The following is a 23,742-nucleotide window of genomic DNA, read 5'->3' as shown; positions in this document are numbered from 1 at the left end:
TCTGTCTGGGCCCCATCCCGCCAATCGGGCCCTAGGCACGTGCCTAGTTTGCCTTTGCGTTAATCCGGCTCTGATCGGAACATCTCTACCAGAAAGGTCTTCCACACTGCTGCTGGGGACCCAGGGTGTGACTCAATCAGCTCCCATAGCTTCCAAGGTTGTGAATAATTAAAGAATGGTTTGTATTTAAAAAAAAAAAAAAAAAAAAAAAAAAAACATCTATCGTGTATCATTATGTTTATTGAGTTGGCTCACGTGATTTATGTTTCGTACTGTTGAGAACTTCCGTTTAGGGAACATAGTAGTAAGCATTGATACTCCCTGATTTTACAGGCAGGGTTGTGTTAAATATATATATATACATATATATATATATATATACATATATATATATATATATTTAACACAACCCTGCCTTTCGTTTAAATTTAAAAAATATTAAACTTATTAATATGGTTTAGGCAATATGTGCATTTGTACTCTGATCATCTTCACTGTAATAATAAAAAAAAAATACAAAACTAAACCCTGTCTCTTTTTGTTAAATTTCAGTTTTATCAATAATAGCCATTATAAAAGTATAAGTAAAAAGTACAAGAAGCTATACAATAAGAAATAAAGCAAACAATTCAGTCAAACATACAAAGTCAGCGCTCTAGAGTCTAGTCTAACGTTACAACGGTAAAGTTAAATGGCCTAAATTTAATGTTATGAAATTTCACTTAGCCCTCAGTTTGGCCAGGGAACAAAATATTATAGATTCACAAGACCAAAGATCGCCCGTTAGGTCTACACAAGACGAATTATATCTCAACCACTACAGAGAGACATCAGAGTCAGCGGCAAACGTCAGAACGACTAGCCGAGGAAAGGCTGTTCCAGACGGGGTACATGAGAGCGCCGAGCGCTCTGTGATTGCCTGGATCTCACAACCTGGATCAAATTTTCATAAATCTTTATAAATAAACCACAGATTTGAGCTTTAAAGGTGCATTAAGCAACTTTTCATGTTAAAAATACCCGTTTTTCTAACTCATACATGCTTAAACAATTGCCTGATGGGCTGAATGAGCCCTTCTGATCTCTGCGATTGCCTCTATAATCCAGTACAGTAAAATAAATAAGAGGGATTCGGGACGGAATCGACTGGGCGTGACGTCATGCTCGTTCACGCTCACCTGGCTATGTCTGGCAGGTTTGTGTATTCGCCGCCATTATCCGCATCAGCGAAGACAACTCAAGCGACTTTGGCAAAAGTAGAAGATGGATTCAAAGAGACCGTCCCAAACCCCAACGCACAACTCTGGTTGCAGTTTCCCGTGTCGCCAGAAGGGGGCATAGTTCTGCAAAAACTCAGAGACTTGCGCAATGCACCTTTAAACAACTACATTCTCGCCTAAAAAAAACTCTTAAAATTACATTTCGTGACACAGTAACAGTAGTATTATATTAGACTGTATATTAAAAAATGGCGCTTATGTTGTCATTCCCCTTGTAGCACTCGCAAGTGACAAATCTCTGTCAACCAATCAACGTCCTGCACTGAGTCTAGCTCCACCCTATAGTACTGTACTACTGTGCTAAGTACAACGGAAGGGTACCCAAAAATTGGTACGGTACAGGGGTGCGTTTCCCGAAAGCATCGTTGGCCAACTATGGTCGCAAGTTCATCGCAATGTCCATTGAACTCTATTGGTAACGACGGAACTTGCGACCATAGTTGGCCAACGATGCTTTCGGGAAACGCACCCCAGTTCGGCATTTTGGTACCATTCACAACTTTTGATATTGGAAACGCAAATAAATGCCTACCACCTATAACAGAATGACCCAATAGTAGATCGCCCTGGAGTGGTCACTTTCCATTATTAAATGTAAATGCATGGGTAAGATCGATGTCACCTAATAGATGTAAATGCAATGCCGGTGTTGTGCCTAATTCCGACCCCCCGGCATGAGACTACCCCCTGTATATGGCAGTGCTAGCTCAGAAACGTATTTAATTACTTTTCAACCCTATAATCGTAAACGAGACTGGTATGTCCGTTGCAAAATCTCTTTTGATAACGCGTCGATGGCGTCTTTTTCCAGTTTTTTCTTCTTTTTTCTTTTCTGCTTAGATGCAAACCCAGTAGGCCTGTGTACTAGCTGATTTTTGCATAAAGTGTTATGCCTTACAAAATAAATTCAGTTTATCAATACGAACCTTCTTTTGTTATAATAAAACGTGTACACATAGGCCTACTCTTGTAATGATGTTAAAATGTACAACATATTTTCTTAGATCTCACATCTGTTAAAACTGTAAATGAAGTAGACTGTCTTGCAATGTTAGTGGAAATTAATATTAGCACATATCACAGTAATATAACTTTATGTTCCAAAGTAGTTCCCAATCACTCTTGTTCCAGATAACGTAAGTTTCTGAAATATCGACCTCTTTTGAATTGTCAACTGTCTATATTGTAAAATAGTTGCTATAAAGGTGCCAACTGTTCCGTATAATACGGAATAGTCCCGTATTTGACACACAAAAGTCTTGTTCCGTATTGAACTGATACGGAACGCACTTTGTTCCGTATTTTTGAGAATCAATTCAGTGCAAATCCATGACAGACATAGCTTCTAATATATGTCAGACTGTGAACGAAGACAAGAAAAAAAAACGACGGTGCGGTAGATATTAATTTCTCCCCCTGTTTGTCTATGATCAGCGTAACAGTTAGCGTTTTTAACATCATCAGAGAATACCTTTTAATTGGTCGTTTCAGTCATTTTGAGTCACATATCGTAGCAACGATGACGACAAGTGACAACAGCGGGAAATGTAAAAATGACTACCCCCGAGCAGCCGGTGTGGTCAAAGAGTATAGAAGTAACAAGAGGCGAAACTCCGTTGCAGTTTTGACAACAGCCACTAGGTGGCGCTTCGGTAGCGCGGCTGCCATTTTGGACTGAACCACGGCTTTACCGTTAGCACAACTACATAATGCATTAACATTATGTCTGGAAATAATTGAAAAAAAAAAAAAAAAAAAAAAAAACGTGTTCTGCCATCAACTGCAACAACTAGTGTACAACCAATCAACTAGCATTTCATAGATTCCCCAAAGATCCAGAGAGGTAAAGTAAAAGGTTTTATTAACTTTAAAGTGAGCTAACGTAAACGATAACAGGTGCTGTAACGTTAATGTAAGCTATCCCATAACCGCAGTAACAGTTTGCTAATGTTATTTGGTCGAAATTGTCAAGACTCGAAATGGGCTTTTTAAATCGCATAACTTACTTTCAGAGATATATGAACACCTAACCTGGCAAATGATCGCTTTATTAATTCATTGTTATCACTAAATTAACCCTTTAACTGTCACCTTTTTTTTCGCATAAACATGAAAATCACTATCCTTAAATGGTTGTAACGTTAATTCAAGAATGCTTTGGAATTTAGACCTATGGTTGGTCTTGTTTTAATTTGTCAGATTATTGTTGAAGTGAAATAAATTATGAAAGTGAAACAGAAAAAAGTTATATAAGTTTGAGTTTATTAAAATGTACAAATTTAAAAAATATAATTATTTATATTTTATATAAAATATATATATTACAAAATATATTTTACTTTAGAACTGCAAGAAAATGAAAGCAAAAAATCTGAACAAGTTGTGTTCCATATTTTAGGTTGATATGTTGATATCTCGCTTCCTCGCCCTCTCTGCCGTGTGGACACGGTTTGGAGCTGCGCGCTCTTGCTCGCTCGCTCTAGATTACGGGAGATTATAGCTAATTTGCGGGCATCAGGGAGCCGCTATCAATATGCGGGAGACTCCCGGATCTTCCGGGAGACATGGGATGTCTGCTCTAGAGATATTAAAAACTAGAAACTACTTTTTAGTTCATTTAACCGCTTTTGAATTTGAGCCGGTATCGTTCAATCCTATGACAGCTGTGTTGCGTTCAGTCCAAGATGGCGGCGCTGCAGCTCTGCGCATGGGGGAGTTTGTTGCAATGGAACGTTCTATTGAGTTTCGCCTCTTGTTACTTCTATACTCTTTGGTGTGGTGTAATAGTATTCGGTAACCCTATAGTATTCGGTGACCCAACTGTGATAGGACTCATTAGATATTGCTTGATGCTGCAATATTTTTTTTTTACCTACAAGAGTCTCCTAGGATAGAAGGAATGGGTGGATATTCCGGAGCAACTTGCAATTTCTGACTGACCATTTGCCATCTTGGTTTGGAGAGGGAAAAAAATCAAAACACAACGGCTTGCCACTTGGTTGAAATATATAGGATGATGTACCAGGATGGGTCCACTGAAGAGGATGATGTGCAACTATGTCAGCTGCTATCATTACGCTAGTAATTCATTAAGTTAATTATAAAGTGTTGCTATGTTGTGAGAAGGTATTCCTTTGCAGAGATCCCAACCCTAACTAAGCATTTAACAAACAGAAAAAAGTGACATCTCATTACCAGATGTTCTCCAGTCCTAAAAGTAAAACAAAAACACAAACCATCTATATTTAAAAGATCTTTTAGAAAGTCATGGTCTCTTTTGAGCCTTTGTCAGTGATGCTTGATTTCTTTCAAGACAACATACTCTGAAATACTTCCCATGATCCCACACATAAAAAAAAAAAAAAAAAATACATGCTGTGTTGGTGATATCATATTATATTAAAATATTCGTGCATAGGCTATTTAAAATAAAATGACACAACCCTGTCTCTTTTTGTTAAATTTCAGTTTTATTGATCAATAATAGCAATTATGAAAGTATAAGTAGCCATACAAGTCAATAAATAAAGTAATTAAACGATTCAGTCAAACATAAGTCAGCAGGCACAACGTTAAAGATAAATAGCCTAAACAATTCAACGTTATATAAAGTTATAAAACTAAACTTTGCCCCCAGCCAAAACGAAAATGATAGATTAATGAGATCAAAGATCGTCCGTTAGACATAGCCTACACAAGACGAATTATACCACTCCACTAGACTCAGCGAGTAACGTCTGCTGCACTTGCCGAGATAAGACTCTGCCAGGCGGGATACGTGAGCGCTGAGCGCCCGGTGAGCGATATTTTTTTTCCCAGGATGGTAGAGGAAGACTCATTAATATTCATTAGGGAAGTCATCACTGATTGGTCTGATGACCTACCCCTAACCCCGCCCCTAAACCTACCCGTCACTGGGGTCTATGTGATGACCAGAGCTGGTGATGACCTACCCCAACCCCGCCCCTAAACCTACCCGTCACTGGGGTAAAGACCAATCAGTGATGACTTCCCTAATGAATATTAATGAGTCTTCCCCTACCCTCCTGGGAAAAAAAATATCGCGCCCGGCGATCCCTTGGATCTCTCGTCTCCGAAAACGTCAGATCAAAATTTGAAATAGGCGCTGTCTGTATAAACAAACAACATATTTGAGATTAAAACAACTACTTTCTCGACTGAAAAACTCTTAAAAATACATTTCGTGACACAATAACAGTAGTATTTTTAAATTTTGCGGTCTTTCTCCTGCTATTGACGCAACTTGAGATTGTAAATATTAGGCTAGCTATAGAATATACACAATTTACTTATACAATATATAATTTAATAATTATAATTTATATAATTTAATTTTACCTTGCATATAGCAGCGGGATTTAGCATTCTACATAAAGCTACCACATAATAACACTTAAACAGCTCACGTTAGCTACAAGTTATCGCGAGAACAGATTTAGATCAGGCATACTACTGGCATACTAATTGGGTCCTCAGGGTTACCGAATACTATACCACACCGGACCCAATACACCGAGTGACCATTCACCACACCGCCACCTTGAGCGGAACTTCACTTGCGTTAGCAATCCCATTGACTTCCATTCATTTTGGCGTCACTTTGACAGCGAATAACTTTACATCTGAGGCGTTTGAAGACTCCATTTGTCCATTTTTTATTTCTAAAGAAACACGACAATGTATAAAATGCTCCATTACCTTGTAGCTTATGTAATGGCCCCGTAGAAGCAGTTTTTGTAAAAGTATGCTAACGATTGCGTCATAATCACGCGACTCTCTGTCGCACACTAGAGAGATTACCGTATGGACGGGAGGAGAAGCTCGCGGGCAATCGGGGAGACGTGGAGGCACAATGACAATATAATTAATCAGAATACCTAGCAAAAGTTGCTCCAAGCTCATGGACAGCTCCTAATCACACTCTCCGTCTCTGCAAGATTCGGAAGGGAATGATTCCGATTTCTCTTGGCACAGCTACTAGAAGACAGACGGGTTGCTCACGTGGTCCGTGTAACGCTTTGCTCGGTTTGAGTCTGCGCGTCAGGAAAGGAAGTGCTAAGAAATCGCTGAAAACGGGCTTCACTTGTCTCAATTGAGTTCCAATGGGGTCGCTGTGTCCATTTCTTTTACTGTCTATGTTAAAAGCGCCGCCATTTTTTACAACGGAGGTCTATGGGAGTGTCGCAACTCTTTCTCTCTATGGCTCTGCCTGGCACTAATGCAGATTGCAGCTTGCTTTACTGTATACCAAAACAAGCATTTCGGTTACTGAACAGCTAAGAGTCAGTTTAATCAACTCTAGTATGTTCTGTTTATGTTAAACTCGTGCGAGAGCGATTCAAAAGCATTCAGAACTGTCTGTTTGCTCTTATCGCTCTTGTGGTACTTTGATATCATATCATACACCGACCGGTCTGTGCAGCGCTGCTTTTAAAAGTCGAAAAAAACAGTGAGCAATTTGAAGTGGGCCTAACATGAAATGACGTAATTTGAAGGGGCGTAACTTGAAGTCTTGCAGGATGCAGACAGATTCTATTGGCTCTCGATGCATCATCGGTAAAAGGGGCGGATCAAGAACACATCCGGGGATTTGAACTGGACTTGGCTAGATGTGAACTTTGAATTGGAACCCAACCTATTTTTTTACAGTCTATGACTGTAACAGTATGGCAAGCCGTTTTAACATTTAACAGCTAGACTGGATATGTGTTGCAGATATCTGTAATTCAGTTTTGCCTATAGTCAAAAATAAAATACTACATTCTTCCTATCCATAACTGTCATTTTAGATATCCACAAAGACATTCTTCCTAGGACAAATGACGTCACTTTTGCCATTCATTTGTATGGGGTTTATCATTACAGATATCTACAATTCAGTTGCAGATATCCACTATGTGAATTATGGATATCTGCAACTGAATTGTAGAAATCTGTATTTGTAGTTTGAGATATATTCAATTTGATTCTGACTAGTCATAACTCTAGTTCAAGATATCTTTAACTCACCTCAATTCAAGATATCTACATGTTCCTTTTCAGATATCTTAAATTAAGTTTTGACTAGGCGAAATGACGTTATAGATAGCTGTAACTGGAGTTATGACTAGTCAAAATGGCCTTGTAGATATCTCAAACTGGAGATATATGGCAAGCCGTTTTAGCTTAAATTGTACCAAGCGTTACTCGTCGTAATTGCATTTTTACTAGTAAGAATTCAATTAGAGAGCTCTACAATTCAATTCTTACTAGTAGCAATTACAATTGGAGAGCTCTCTAATTCAATTATTACTAGTAAGAATAACAATTACAGAGCTCTCTAATTCAATTATTACTAGTAAGAATTACAATTACAGAGCTCTCTAATTCAGTTCTTACTAGTAACAATTCCAATTAGAGAGCTCTACAAATGAATTTTTGCTAGTCAGATGTCTTCATTGACTTCCATTCATTTTTAATTACGGAGCTGTACAATTGAATTGTTACTAGTAAGAATTACAATTAGAGAGCTCTACAATTAAATTGTTACTAGTAAGAATGCAATTGCAGAGCTCTTTAATTCAATTCTTACTAGTAACAATTTAAATAGAGAGCTCTCTAATCCTATTATTACTAGTAACAATTCCAATTGGAGAGCTCTCTAATTCAGTTGTTACTAGTAAGAATGCAAATGCAGAGCTCTTTAATTCAATTACAGAGCTCTGCAATTATACATATCTTTAATTCGTATTTTTACTAGTAAAAAATCAATTAGAGAGCTCTGTAATTGCATTCTTACTAGTAAGAATTTAATTAGAGAGCTCTCTAATTGCAATTGTTACTAGTAACAATTCAGTTGTAGAGCTCTCTAATTGCAATTGTTACTAGTAACAATTCAGTTGTAGAGCTCTCTAATTGCAATTGTTACTAGTAACAATTCAGTTGTAGAGCTCTCTAATTGTAATTCTTACTAGTAACAATTCAATTGTAGAGCTCTGTAATTAAAAATGAATGGAAGTCAATGGAGATATATGACTAGTAAAAATCCATTTGTAGAGCTCTCTAATTGGAATTGTTACTAGTAAGAATTGAATTAGAGAGCTCTGTAATTGTTATTTTTACTAGTAAGAACTGAATTAGAGAGCTCTGTAATTGTAATTCTTACTAGTAATAATTGAATTAGAGAGCTCTCTAATTGTAATTGCTACTAGTAAGAATTGAATTGTAGAGCTCTCTAATTGAATTCTTACTAGTAAAAATGCAATTACGACGAGTAACGCTGGGTACAATTTAAGCTAAAACGGCTTGCCATAGAGATAGGGATAGTCAAAATTTAACTGTAGATATCTATTATCAAGTTATAGATATCTTGAAATTAATTTTGATTAGAGATATCTGAAATTTGAGATATCTGTAACTTTCATTCTGCCTATCAAAATGTAATTACAGATATCTTGAATTAGAGTTTTGACTAGGCCAAATGATGTTGCAGATATCTGTATGCAAATTAGGCCCGCATCACACTTTAGGCGGGAGCAGAGCGTGTTGTTCAAATCATCAAATCACATAGCACCTGTTAACTTGTAATTAGCACTGATTAGCACAATGTTGGAACAACCAGAGGGCGAAGGAGTTTTTAATCGTCTTTTTAATGCTGTTAGATACTGTTTCGAACTGAAAGCAATAAATAAATAAGAACTAATCTGAACCAAGAACATTTTTTTCTCATCTAAGGAAGTTAATGTTATTGTACTTCCATGGTGAGAATAGCATGCATGTCAGCATCTTTTTTAAAGTGAATTAGTGTGACTACTTCTTTCTTCTTCCATTCATAGAAATAAGGAAATGAACCCACTTCTTCTTTGATTATGGCAGGGAGGGGAAATTACTTATTTATGGATATCTAAAATAAAGCAACGTACACTCTCAGAAATAAAGGTACAGTGAGGGTACAATTAAGTACTTTAAGGTACAAATTTCACAAATGTGCCAGCAAAGGAACAAACATGTATTCAGCTGAGTACCAAAAAGTACCTTTCCAAAGAAAAGGGGTACACAATGAAATATGCATGGTGAAAGGTACATATATGTACCCTTTGAAAAGGTACATTGTCATATAAAGTAATAGTTAAGGTACAACATTCACAAATGTACCATTAAAGGTCCTATCGTGTTCCCATTGGGTACTTAGAAGTACCTTTTGGGTACACATCCTGCAGGGTACAAAAAAGTACCTTATTCAAGTCAAAGGGTACACTTCATGTGGGGTACTAAGAAGTACTTTTCAAGTTACAGGGTACACAATCCTCTGGGGTAGCAGCTACTTATGTGTGCCTTTTCTAAGACTGATAGAGCCTTTGTCATAATTTGTAAATGTGGTATGCTGAATAATCCTCTGTGATAAGTGCATAATTATTATCACTATCAAGTTTCGTAAGTATTTTCATTCGTTTCTGCTAAGGGATTATTTACAGATTTATACTCGATTTTTATAATTATTATCATTATTGTTTTCATTTAAATAATTGTTGCATATATTGTGGGTTCTATAAGCACTATTGGTTCGAATTAATTCAATAATATATTATTATAGTTAAGATAGATGTGTGTGCTTGGTTGTGTGTGCGTGGGCGCGGCTTGCGTGCATTTAGAGAAGGAGTTCTTCTCGCGATACGTTTCATTCAAGATAAAGCAAAGCTGATGGTCGCATCATTAATTAATATCATCCTTTACAGGTAACGAATGTATAAAATGTACACCATCATTGTTTTAGATCTTCATAAGAAGGACTGTTAATTGTATTATTTCTTATGTATATGAGACTGTTGAGTCTGTAAACTATAGTGTTAACGATCTGTGCTGCGAACATTGTTAGCAAACCTGGTGTGATTAGCGCCCGCGCGCCGCGAGTTATGCAGAGATAAAAATGTGGAGATAAAGTACCGAGTATAGTGTTATTCTGCATGTTTTATGTTTTCCTTTATTCATTAATTCTGTGATAAGTTTATTTCATGCTGTTTCACTGATAGTGAGTATGTATGTGACGTCATGAGTATAGGGTGAACTTGGATGTCAATGGCATGAATGGAATTTGAGTGTTTACAAGAGCAGCATGTAAACAAACTAATCTTCAGCGGCGAAATAAAAGCCTTTTATTGACGAGACCGGTCTGCGAGACCTCCAGCTCACAGCGGGGTCTCTGAGCAGGACTGGCCGAGCGACGAGCTAGCGGCTGGGGCAGGCGCCTGCTGGCTGTCACCTCACATTGAGCTTCTCAACTCCGAAAACTTTTAAGCAAATTGTCAATTTGGCATCAATTTTCACAAGACTGCCTATATTCGAAATCTAAACAGTTCTTTTCTCGCCTAAAACGTTCTCATAAGTGAATTTAGTGATGAATAAGATGGCGAAAATTGTTAAAATTGTCCTGTTGTTGGTCTGTCTAATATTATGACTGGCTGTTTTTTTCGCGCCGTTATTCGCGTTCTACGTCAGCGGTCACTTGACGCCTCTTTCTTTCACTCACTGTCAGTCGCTGGAGCCTGCTGGACCCTTTGCAGCTCAACAATGGCCCTGCCAACTTTATCATCAGATGAGCTGATCCAAACTTTAAAAGAAGATGGTTTAACTATGACAGAGATTGAAGTGCAGAAATTCAGAGGTGAGTACTGTCGTTAGCTAACGTAAAGTTACATTTAAGTGACACTTGCTGATTAAAGTTGGCTGCACGTTAGCTAAGTTACAGTTAGATCGAACTAACATTTATATCGGGACTTATTTGTAAGTTTCCACTAACGTTCGTTAGCTAGTTGTAAAGATTGTAAAGAAAAAAGCATAATATTAGCTGACCTAGCTAACGTTTGCCAGCTTAGAGTTGGCTCGTTAGCTCGAGTTCCTCATACAGAAAAGTTGAGTTAAAGTTAAGTTGATGTCCAAATAGTGCTGCAGCTATGTAGATAATCAATTGTGTAGGTGTTTAGTGTACGGGTATTGTATATTTATATGTTGAAGATGTTGGATGATGTTCGATTCCATTTGTGCACGTGGAACTCAGTTTAACGTTAGAAGATGGCGGCTATGTTGTGCACGTTAGAATAGACTAGTTGCATGTGGCCGCCATTTTGGACATCGGATCAGCGAGTGTGCGGTTAGACACTTCCAGTTTCGCGTTACGCCCGGTGCAGGTAGCCGGATAAAGCCGAAATGTATCTTTTATAGTTGTTTATAGAATCAATTATCACTTAAAATACTTCTAAGATCCATATTACTATCACACGAGCGAGTGGCAATTAAATGCACCGGCGTAATGCGACACACTCGCTGATCCGAAATCCAAAATGGCGGCCACGCGCAACTAGCCTATTCCCGGGTCTTCTCTATAGCAGTGTTTCTTAAACGTTTTTCAACATTGTAACTTACCCCCTTTGAATTGCTTTTTTAAGCCAAGTATCCCCTAACCAGTGCAAAACATTTTTGGTAGGACTTTTTTTAAAGAGGAAGAATACAAACAGCCTTTTTAAACAAAAACAAAAAAAAACATTTAAATGTTTTTTTTTTTTCAAATGTAGAATCCATCACTTAATTCATTCATTAATATAGTATAATTATTGTAGGAATTATGCATGATGTATTTTTAAATCAGTATTTTTGCAAAAAAATTCACGTACTCCAAAGTATCCCTAGGGGTACACTACCAATATTTGAGAAACACTGCTCTACGGAACAAATGAAATCTGTGGGAATTTCTGAAATGTGGACAACCAGTTACTGTGTATATACCCATAATGCATGAGTAATGATCAAATTCCAATGTGCTATTTATTAATAGAAAATTTACTTTTTACTTAATAGAAAATGAAGTGGATGGAGAGACGGTACACCTGGGCTTAACTGACTCAATGCTGGACCATCTATTTAAAGGCTCGTTCAAAAAGCAGGCCAAGTTCCTTCAAATAGTACGAAAGATGCAAGAGCCTGGACACAGAGAGGCCTGTCCCACTCAAAGGAACACACAACCCAACATGGGTAGAGACTGTCCCGTAACGGCTACTCACAGCACAGGTAGCCCCCCCCCCACCCCACCCCACCCCACCCCACAGCACTTCAATGTTATTAATGGAGAGTAGGGCTGGGCGATAAAACGATAGCGATAATTATCGTGATATAATTTTTCTCGATAAAACGATATCAAGAGGTCGATAAATGTTCGATAACGTTTTTGCGTTCCAAAAGCGTAACGAAACTCATTTGAACCGCGCGCCACACGGACCATTTATCCGCTCGGCTCAATGTCCAAACGGCAGCGTGAGCTCAGTAGAGCCGATGCGTTTACTCTGATCGGTCTCGGTCACGAAATCCAGTGAAAAGGAACACAATGTAAAGGCAGATGAAACAGCGCTGACAAACAGGAGAAACACTGCGCAACGATAGTCATTTTCCGTCTACAAATTCCCATCATTTACCATGGATTTACTGTAACATTAGCCTAGTAATATTAACTGCACCATGAAAAGTGGGATATACATATTGAATTGTATTATATTATTAATGTAGACAATGTATTAAAGGACTAATGGAATATAATTACAGTATTTAATGTATAAAGCTATTTAATGTATATAAGTATATAAGCTAATGTATTTACTGGCTACTGTTTTTCATACAAATACCATAGAAACAGACCTGCCAACCTGTACGCATTTTGCGTAGCGGATACGCATTTTGACATCAAAGTACGCTGGTACGATTTGTTAGTCTAAACTACGCAAAAACCTGGTGACGCCTCTGCACGCGCAGTCCTCAAATCAAGCAACAGCAAAAGAAGAAGAGTTCGACCAATCATAGCGCTGGATTCATTCCCCAAATAGCAAGCGGGGATGATTGACAGATGCGTAAGGCCTATCATTAAAAAGAGACTGAAAATCGACACCAATAAAGAATCCCGCTCGATCCGCCTTCTTCTACTCCCGCGGCCCGCAGTCTGACTGATTTCATAAGCGAGGACAGTAACGTTACAGTAGTCACTGTACATCTGACTCCTGAAGGTAAACGGGCTGGGCTGGGCTCGATATGGAAAGTTGAAATATTGTACTGAGTTAACCTAATCCTATGGATTCGATGATCACACGGATCGCATGGATTATCTTACTAATACTCCGTTCTTCATGGTCACTCAGAAAAAGAGGAAGACATCATTCAGCCACGCAAATAATAAAATGCTCAAGAAATACTGAACAATAAATCTTAATAAACTTGAAATCGCTATGGCTTCGTGATTATGAAAGTGATGTGATCATTTGTGGATTACGGATAAGCGCGAGTCTGGAGAAACAGGCGTTTATTAATTAATTCTCAGTGCTAAGAAACGTAGCCTTCATGTGTTACGTTATTGTGTTAATAATAACTAAAGTACCTAATTATGTTACATATTTATTTTGTATGAAAACTAGCGTGTTAGTTATGGATTAAAAAGTACCGTTGTATCAGTGCTGCGCGAGCTCTCTCACAAACACGGACGCGCGCACAGAGAGAAGATAATTGTAAAATTAAATTTGACGGGCTAAGTTTAAATTTTGTTCTTGCTTGTTTTTTGTTTTTTTCTGTGAAAATGCCAGAAAGCATTTTGTATTATCCATCCTTGTTTTTAAAATTCGTTAAATGACGAACGTTTTAACAGCCCTTATACACGGGTTTCTTGTATACAAACTATACCGGATGCGCGCGCATCCAGGAGGCAGAAAACCGCTATCTGTTATGCCGAGTTCTGTAAAAGAACATTGTAATTAACGTAGATTTCGCATTGTTTGTAATTTCTTGTTGACTCAATAATAAACTGCAATTTCAGAGTTGGATCTGTTTGTTTGTGTCTCATATTTAAAACGTCCAACTGTTTACGAATCAAAATCCGGACATAATGTGATGCATGTATGAATTATTATGTTAGACTAAGTTAGTAATGTAATAGCCAATGTTAGCAGTGCAGCATCTCTAGACCCCGAATTTGCTTTTATATAAGTGAACTTTGTTTACGTTACTTTACGACCTGCAACATTTCATGACACATATAACGTTACTTTACTGTAAATCAAAGATTTGACGATGGATTATGTGAGAAGCCATTAGTACCTCCGACCGTGGCGATTATAATCTATATATAAATATTAAAAAACTTAATCTCAGCAATGGTGAGATCTTACCGGATCCCTGCGCAATACATGACGATCTTTGGATTGTGGATGACAAGAGGTGGCCAGCAATTGTATGGCCTGATATATATAATTATCTTATTCAGACACCAAGTGTGTATACAAGAGAAATGATTAGAGCGTACAAATCCCTTGATGCATACAACTATATACGTGCTATGTGGTCATGTGCAGCTCGTCAAATTATGAATAGAAAGAATATAACATACAACTTCCTCCTTCTGTCCCACTCTTCCATTCGCCTAGATTTGGAATTACTTACAACACGTATAATTTAAATGAGCAGATAAAACACAACAGATAGGCCTGCATGTAAATAAATTACGCAACAACTCCTTGGCATTTTGACTTAGCGACAACAAAACCACTTTGCTACTAGCTTAAACCCTTTACTCCGGTACGAAGACCGCGGGTCTTTTGCCTCTTGGTTGCGTGCGCAAGCAGTGATGACGTCGCCGAGAAACCCATGTGTCGGATTTAAGTATTCAAGTATCTAACTTACCGGTATACTTGATATTCTTTTTAGAATAAGTGATTCGTTATGCTATTATTGGACTCCTGTCTATTTATTGTCAACTGTTTCCTATAATGTTTTGGCTAACATTTATTCAGCTAATGCGTGTCCTGTTTAAAATGCGCAATGTTCAAATGCAAAGACCACGTCACAAATAGAAGCCCTTTTCCCTGTGTTATTTAGTATCATATTTGGATATTGGAATAATAAATTAAGTAGCCTATCTTTTTTTTTTTTACAGTTTTATAGTGGTTTCTTAATTTTAGACTAGTTGACCAGCACACATTTTATGCAATGCAATATAATGCATGTGTGTCGTCGTCGCCGTCGTCGTCCACACCCCCACCCCCCCCCCCCCCCACCCCGTCGGTACGCAAAAAATAATTTCAAGGTTGGCAGGTATGTAGAAACCATAATGTTACATTTTGCCATGATAGTGAGGTGCTACAGGCTATGCCTGGTTTCATCTGTGGTAGTCATGATCTAAATGCGTGATACTGGATGACCAATGGTTAAGTTAAATAAAACTCAGAATCAGAAAAGTCAGTATTACATAAAAAAAAAAAATGATATGTTCTGACAATAGAGTAGTTTAAAACCACAATTAACGCTCTGGTTTCTACAACTGTCACTTAGGAGCAAAAATCTGCCTTAAACTTGAAAGAAATAAAGATTTGACTTTTATCGTGATAATTATCGATATCGACTGATTTTTTATTTTTTTTGGCCATATATCGCCCAGCCCTAATGGAAAGGTGATTTATGAAGTAGTGTTGTCACAATACCAAAATTGTGACTTCGATATGATACCAGACTAAATACCTCAATATCGATACCATGGGGAAAAAAACTAAATCAGTAGTAGTAGTAATTGAAAAATATGACAGAACTTACAATTCATTGTTTTTTAAATTCATTTGAAAAAATTCTTCTTTTTGACCATTCCTTCCCCTTAAAATAAAATAATAATAATTGCATGCCATTGACATTATCAATCATGTTAACATTTGCTAACCTTTAACAATTCTGGTTAGGATGACCAAAATCTAATTTCATGAAACGAGTTATTTAATATTTTTTAAATGTAATTTTATAATTACAATATAGATATTTAATTTAATTGTATCTCTGCTATATGAAGGCAATATAATTATTTATTCTTACAGAGGACATGGACACAGAGGAGATCCACACTATTACATTTCAAGTGCTAGATGTTGATGCTGCTACGAGGTAAGTGTTGAGTTTCATTCAACTGCAACACCAACTCTCTTTTATTAAGCTCTTATACTTACCTGTTTTAAAGAAATCGAAACAAATCATTGTACTTTAAAGTGGCCGTGAGGGCCTCTCGGCTACCGTAGTACTTACTATAACGAACTAACAGACGTAAATTGTCTTTATTTTTTCTTGTAAAACTAGTTCTCAGTCCTTTGGGAGACTGCCTGATGTTTATGTCCTCCCATCATTCCCTAAAGAGCTTCAAGCAAAGCTGGATGCCAAAGAGGAGGTCCAGAGAGTTCCACAATACAGGCACAAAATAATACGAGTATTGCATGAGACTGTTGCCATGTATACTATGTAAGTACTACTGGCTGTATTCTTTGTCCCGTGTGTGTGTTGTGTGTCTTGTTTTTTGTCTCTTGCTGCTCATTCTGTCTTTTGTTGGCACTGTTTCTGCTGGACTTGTCCATTCACCAATCCAATCCAGATGCTATATCTATCACTAATCATTTACTTTTACTGGTTTCTGTTCTAGGTATCCCACTCACACAGAGTATGTCAAGGTAGCCCAGGCATTAATCCGGAAATACCCATTCCTGAAGGATGTTACGGGAAATGGCTATGTAAGTAGCTTTGCTTAATGTACTCCATGATAAATATTAAACCATGTGAATGAACTCTGAAAGTCATTGTTGTCTAGCTAGCTTTGTTGTAGTCCTATCCTTCATCCTAATATGTGTGTATTAAGTCTCTGGAGTGACAATGGAAGCGTCCATATGCCAATCGACCGTTTCCCCGTTTATAGGAGCAATGTGACCACTCACCTGCAGCAGGTCTCTGAATAAAAGCACAAATGTTTACCTCAAAGCTTCCTCCAGACCTCCACCAATGAGGTGGGATAATTAATTAGTTAATATCCAGTCAGTTGTACAATTGATTAATCAGGTATGTCCTGGTCACTTATTCCAATAGTATAGGACAGGAAATGGTAGATGCAGTTTTACTTTCAGGAAGTAGTGGAGCTGGTGAATATAGCCTATAGGCTACTGTATATGGACACACATTTGAGCCTTGATTCCGCGACCTGCTGCAGGTGAGTGGTCATATTGCACATATAAACTGTGAAACGGTCTTTTGGCGTATGGACGCTTCCATTGTAACTCCATGGGACTAGCTTTGTTCATCCAAAGTGAGAGGTTTTGTTGAGTAATTTGGATTTATTTTTGTTGTTGAAATAAGCATACCTGGCACATGTCGCTGAAACGCAAATTCAAGACCGAACGTGCTCCACTTGTCCAAAATGATGAAGTGAAACTGATCAAAGAGAAGTTTGCCCATGGAACGAAGTCCAAGCTACCTGATGCTGAGAGTGCAAACACCTCTCTGAGAACCAAGCCACGATCAGTGAGTTGGATTTAAATAATTTTTGTTGTTTGATTGTCAAACAAGGGAGGGAAAGGGGGTGGGGAGTTGATTAGTCACATGTGCACAAGCCGTGGTAAGGGTCGAACTGTAAGGTCGTATCCTTACCTAATTTCTTGTCTCAGCTAGGGCTGTCGTGGTGAAGGAATTTCCCTTGCGGTAATTTTGAGTGGCTCAATAGCGCGATGTGCCATTTATTTATTTATTTATTTATTTATTTATTTATTTATTTGATTTATTTATATTTATTTGTTGCTATATAAATAAGTGTTATGATGTGGTCAGCATGCACAAAAACTAGTACATTTTCAGTAATGTAACCGAAACTAAACAGTGTCTATCTGCGCATTGAAAGGCTGTCACTCAGCACGCAGTTACAGTGGGAACAGCCTGTCTTTGATTCATATAACCGTTCGTTCAACGAACACGTTCAAAAACGCTGATTCATTTAAAGATAGTGATGAAACAAGGTGTTACTTTATTTTTAACTTTGAGCTCCACTTTTCAAGGCTCAGCTTACCGCGTCGCATGGGTAACGCTGAAGCTGATGCGATTTAATGTGTGGCTTTCTGATTTTTGTTTCCTGCGGCTTCCTCACGCTGTGGAATGCTGACCAGCGCTGTCACTGATGCCAGGGACATATTCAACATATTTCGCTTTCCTTGGACACAGCAACCTTTTCACAAATCTATATGACTTTACCTCATAGACAGACGCAGGTAATCGCACGCAATCCGTCGATCATTCGTCGGTCTATTTAGGCTTAAGTGCAAATTCACAAAGCCTCTGTACAAATCACCATGATAAAAAAAGTCTCGTTATCATTATTAACTTATTTAACATTCAATATATGTGAGCGAAGTTCAAAACAAGAAGGGTATTATTGCCTTATGAAAAAAGAAAATGCGAATATTGCGGTGTGCTGCGATTACTTGCATTCCTCTGCGGTTGGCTTGTCAGTAGCGCGGTACTGCAATATTGCGGTTATCGCAACAGCCCTAGTCTCAGCTAAACATACCCCCCCCTGCCTGTCTCTTTCTTTCACTCACCTCTCCTCCTCTCTTTTTTCCCCCTCTCTTAGAATACAGAAGTCAGATCTCTCAGTCTCTGTCCCACACTCCCCTGGCCTGATCCTTTTTTTAATTTTTCTGTTCTGTTACTATTTTGGTCAATAGGAACTTGATGTTCTTGGGGAAGATGCATCTTCAATCGCTGGTCATGTTAAGATTCTGCAAACACAATACAGCAAGGCGCAGCCAGACACTGTGATTGTACGCGACCTAATGCAGAGAACTTTAGCATGGAGGCAAAAGGAGATTGCAGAAGGAATGAGTGTTGAGGACACTGTGAAGAAATATCCCTTCTTAAAGACACCCTCAGGAGTAAGTGTTAAAAGTTAGATGTACCCTAGAACAACAAGACCTTTATAAAAACATTTAAATAAGTCTTGACTTTGTAAACATGGTTTGTTTAAACAGAGCTAGTATAGTCTAGAATTATACTCCACTTCGCATTCTCTTAACCCCCCCATAGCATGTTAAAATACTCTGTAATCCCCTTTCCCTCATGGTCAGGTGCTTACTTGTCTTTGTCTTTCTGCAGCTGTTGGAGGAGGTGGGTCGTATCCACTCCACAGCGAGCATTAGCTTCACTGATGGCTTTAACCAGATTGTTCCCAAAGTACTTGCCCTGGCTCAAGGAAAATCTCCACTAGTCAAACAGTACTTGGAGGCCAGAGAAGAAGCGCTTACCGAGGATCTACCAGGTACTTACAAAACGCTTATTATGAGTGTACTCACACAAATCAGTAGACAAAGTGCATTTTGAGATGATAATCAGATTTTGTGTTTGTATAAGCTACTGGATGCCTAAAATTTCCTTCAGGATGAATAAAGTATCGATTTTTCATGATTCTCTTCTAGGAATGGACTTCAGAGCGGCACTAATCCTCCTGCCAATCATTTTTAAAGAGAGTGTGGATCATCACATTATGATGGGAGAGGTATGGATCTCTAGCACTCTAGTGTTTTGTATTTTTTTTCTTTTTTGGGGGGGGGGGGGGAGGAATGATAGGATAGGATCGGATCGGATCGACTATCTCTTTTTCTTTTACCAAACATGTGTTTGCATCCCTGTCTACTTTGCTGTATTCTTCAGGGTGAACACAACACACCATACCCAATTGTCCAGGTGACCCAAGAAGACTGGAAGTCCACATTTGAGGGACGAAGCTCCTGTTCCCTGAAGGTAGACAGGGTCGAGGTGTGTGAAGGCATGAAGGTAGAGGAAGCCATGATCTCCTCGTTTTATTCATATTTTGTTTTCAATCTTGAATACCAACCCAAAAACAAGAACACTCTGACATTTCTCCAGCGATGTATTGCGAAAATTAATGTGAAGGGAGACCGGCCTCTGCCGACGACTGTAACCAGAGTTATAAACCACCTCTTCTAAATGCCTCGTTTACACCCACGTTTACACCAGTGCCCTAAGTGCCAAAGAAAAACTTTCACTCTTATGAAGTTGGTCCAACATGTGGGACTAACTCATGCCCATGAGGCAGGCTTCTCGATCACATGTGGACTCAATGACTGCCAATCCACTTTTTCTAGTTACCCATCTTTCAGATGTCATGTTTATAGAAAACATAGAGCTTGTATTTTACCTGCTAGTGAGGAGCCTGCTAGTGAAAACCCTGCTTCTGAAGATGAACATGAGCATGTTATGTGTGATGATGCAGATGTCCAAACCCCCCCTTGTATGGACACACTTTTATATAACTTTAAAAATAATCTTTGTAGCTTCATCCTAAAATGCAGGGAAAAAAACAATTTACCAGAATCAGTTCAGCAGGAAATTCTTAGTGATGTAAACTTTTTATTTTGTTTTTTTAAGGAGAATTACGATGAATTTGTATCTTATCATCTTAAAGAAAATGGTTTTGATGTCAAAGGATGTCCTGAACTTCAGCAGGTTTTACAGTCCAATGATTTTTTTGAGGAAGCATCAAAAGAGTTCTCTTCTCAGTTCAAATTGAAAGAATACTGTAAGTCAATGTTAGACTTGACTGAACCAGTTCAATACACTTTAAGAGGGTCTACAGGACATAAAATAGGTAGCTTCTCCTATGTTCCCATTTCTGATGTTTTAAAAAAATATTGTTCTCATGAGGATGTATGGGATGACATAGTGTCTGTAAATATTGAAGATGAACAGGTCTTAACTGACTTTAGTGATGGATTGTACTATAAAGAGCATCCTTTCTTTAGAGAATATCCAAATGCATTACGACTGCATTTTTATGAGGATGAATTTGAGGTAGTAAATCCTTTGGGATCAAAGAAAACAAAACACAAACTGTGCGCCTTCTACTACACTGTAGGTAATGTACATGGAAGGTACAGGTCTCAAGTGAAGCATATTCATTTAGCATTACTGGTGCGCTATTCCTATTTAAAGGAGTGTGGCTTAGAAGTTATCCTAAAGCCACTGCTAGATGATCTTAAAGTGCTCTCAACAGATGGGTTCACCCTCACTGTTGGTGGGGTTGAGCAGAATGTCCATGCAGCCCTAGCTACCATTTCAGGTGATAACCTTTCAGCTCACATGATTGGAGGATACAGTATGTCATTTAACTCAGGAAGAGTTTGTAGACATTGTATGGGAACATATACAGATATAAAAGAGAAATTTCAGGAAGATAGTTATGTTTTAAGAACATCTGACGTTCACCGGTATCACCTGGAATGTATCCAGCAAAATCCTGACAGTAGAGTAACATATGGGGTACAGTGTAGTTGTCCGTTTAATGTGCTTCCTTATTTTGATGTTACGAAGTCCTTACCTCCAGACATAATGCATGACATGTTAGAGGGTGTCATACCTTTAGTTTTGAAACTTGTCCTGTGCCAAGCTCATAAAGAGAAACATATTAGCATACAAGAGGTGAACGAAGAGCTGCAGAGAATGACAATAGGTCAAAATGATAGAGCAAATAAGCCAGTACAGTTGTCTGAAAGATTACTACAAAAAGGAGGCATTGTGGGCTCGGCATCTCAGAAATGGTGCCTTTTTAGACTTATTCCTTTTTTGATCGCACATCGTATACCTCCTGAGTGTCAATATTGGCGTGTGTACCTGTTGTGCCGAGAAATTGTAGATATTGTTCTAGCTCCAACGGTGAGAAGAGAGAACCTTCCTCTTTTAGATGTACTTGTGCAAGAATTTTTGACAGAGTTGAAAGCTGTATTTGGAAATGTTATTACACCGAAGTGCCATTATTTAATTCATTATTCTAGATTAATTTCAATGTTTGGGCCTCTTCGTTCTCTCTGGTGCATGAGGTTTGAAGGCAAACACCAATATTTTAAGAATATTGCAAGTAATTGTCGTAATTTCATTAATATAGCTTCCACTCTGAGCAACCGCCACCAGTTAAAACAATGCTGGGAGTTTTCTTCAAATAATTTCTTAGATGATTTTGAGAAGGTACCAAGAAGCAGTACTAGCACTCCATTTTGTTCTTTACCACTTACTCTCCAGTGTGCTCTAGAGCAATATTTTACTGATGTTTCTTTTAGTGAAGATAAAGTTATTCAACGTGTTTCAGAAGTAACCGTTAACAATGTCAAGTATGCCACACAAGATGTTTTTGTTTTGGATGTGTTGCATGGTGAGAGAATTCCTCTTTTTTTCCAAATGAAATACATTTTTAATGTGGACACTACATGGGTTTTTTGTGGAAAACTGATATATCCAAAGTATTTTAGCCAGCACTTTTATGCTTATTCAGTCAAATTTGACCTGGAATGGACTGTGATACAGCCTGGGGCAGAGCTAGATTTTAATGCCCTTGATATATATACAGTTGATGGTGATATCTTTGTGGCAATGAAATACTGTGTGTAAGAATTATTGTACAAATATTTTAGCACTTTCATGAATTGACTAATCTTTTGATGTTGTCTTTCTCTTTAAAGGATTAGTTCACCCCAAAATGAAAATTTCCTAATACACTGCTCAAAAAATATAGGGAACACTTAAACACAATGTAACTCCAAGTCAATCACACTTCTGTGGAATCAAACTGTCCATTTAGGATGCAACACTGATTGACAATCAATTTCACATGCTGTTGGGCAAATGGAATAGACAACAGGTGGAAATTATAGGCAATTAGCAAGACACCCCCAATAAAGGAGTGGTTCTGCAGGTGGTGACCACAGACCACTTCTCAGCTCCTGTGCTTCCTGGCTGATGTTTTGGTCACTCTTGAATGCTGGCGGTGCTTTCACTCTAGTGGTAGCATGAGACGGAGTCTACAACCCACACAAGTGGCTCAGGTAGTGCAGCTCATCCACGACGGCACATCAATGCAAGCTGTGGCAAGAAGGTTTGCTGTGTCTGTCAGCGTAGTGTCCAGAGCATGGAGGCGCTACCAGGAGACAGGCCAGGACATCAGGAGACGTGGAGGAGGCCGTAGGAGGGCAACAACCCAGCAGCAGTACACGCTACCTCCGCCTTTGTGCAAGGAGGAGCACTGCCAGAGCCCTGCCAAATGACCTCCAGCAGGCCACATGTGCATGTGTCTGCTCAAACAGTCAGAAACCGACTCCATGAGGGTGGTACGAGGGCCCGACGTCCACATGTGGGGGTTGTGCTTACAGCCCAGCACCGCGCAGGACGTTTGGCATTTGCCAGAGAACACCCAAGATTGGCAAATTCGTCACTGGCGCCCTGTGCTCTTCACAGATGAAAGCAGGTGCTTTCACAGTGCTTTTCACAATTCGCCACTGGCGCCCTGTGCTCTTCACAGATGTTGCAGGCAGCAGAACGTTCTCCACGGCGTCTCCAGACTCTGTCACGTCGGTCACATATGCGCCCTGTGATCTTCACAGATGAAGAAGGTTCACACTGAGCATGTGAAAGAGTCTGGAGACGCCGTGGAGAACGTTCTGCTGCCTGCAACATCTGTGAAGAGCACAGGTGCTTTCACAGTGCTTTTCACAATGCTTTTCACAATTCGCCACTGGCGCCCTGTGCTCTTCACAGATGTTGCAGGCAGCAGAACGTTCTCCACGGCGTCTCCAGACTCTTT

General features: G+C 38.7%; 1 protein-coding gene across 1 annotated transcript; it reads left to right on the top strand.

The window, feature by feature from the left end:
- Positions 1-10,850: 10,850 nt before the first annotated feature.
- On the top strand, positions 10,851-20,624 carry LOC308682326 (sterile alpha motif domain-containing protein 3-like). The gene is made up of 10 exons (XM_081351990.1): positions 10,851-10,941; positions 12,132-12,341; positions 16,166-16,232; positions 16,422-16,580; positions 16,759-16,846; positions 17,463-17,627; positions 18,821-19,027; positions 19,248-19,410; positions 19,568-19,647; positions 19,803-20,624. The coding sequence occupies exons 1-10, from the start codon at positions 10,911-10,913 to the stop codon at positions 20,097-20,099; spliced, it is 1,467 nt and encodes a 488-aa protein (XP_081208116.1). The 5' UTR covers positions 10,851-10,910; the 3' UTR covers positions 20,100-20,624.
- Positions 20,625-23,742: the final 3,118 nt, after the last annotated feature.

The sequence above is a fragment of the Scardinius erythrophthalmus genome (assembly GCF_964197995.2).
Source record: "Scardinius erythrophthalmus genome assembly, chromosome: 21".
Lineage (NCBI taxonomy): Eukaryota > Metazoa > Chordata > Actinopteri > Cypriniformes > Leuciscidae > Scardinius > Scardinius erythrophthalmus.
The sequence above is the reverse complement of the archived record's forward strand: the minus strand, read 5'-3'. Positions and strand labels throughout refer to the sequence as shown.

Bases quoted from the DNA above. Each gene is read 5' to 3' on its own strand.
- LOC308682326 (XM_081351990.1), top strand. From the start codon at position 10,911: ATGACAGAGATTGAAGTGCAGAAATTCAGAG. The intron at 16,581-16,758 runs GTAAGTACTACT...TTTCTGTTCTAG, and splicing joins ACTGTTGCCATGTATACTAT to GTATCCCACTCACACAGAGT. The intron at 19,028-19,247 runs GTAAGTGTTAAA...GTCTTTCTGCAG, and splicing joins TCTTAAAGACACCCTCAGGA to CTGTTGGAGGAGGTGGGTCG.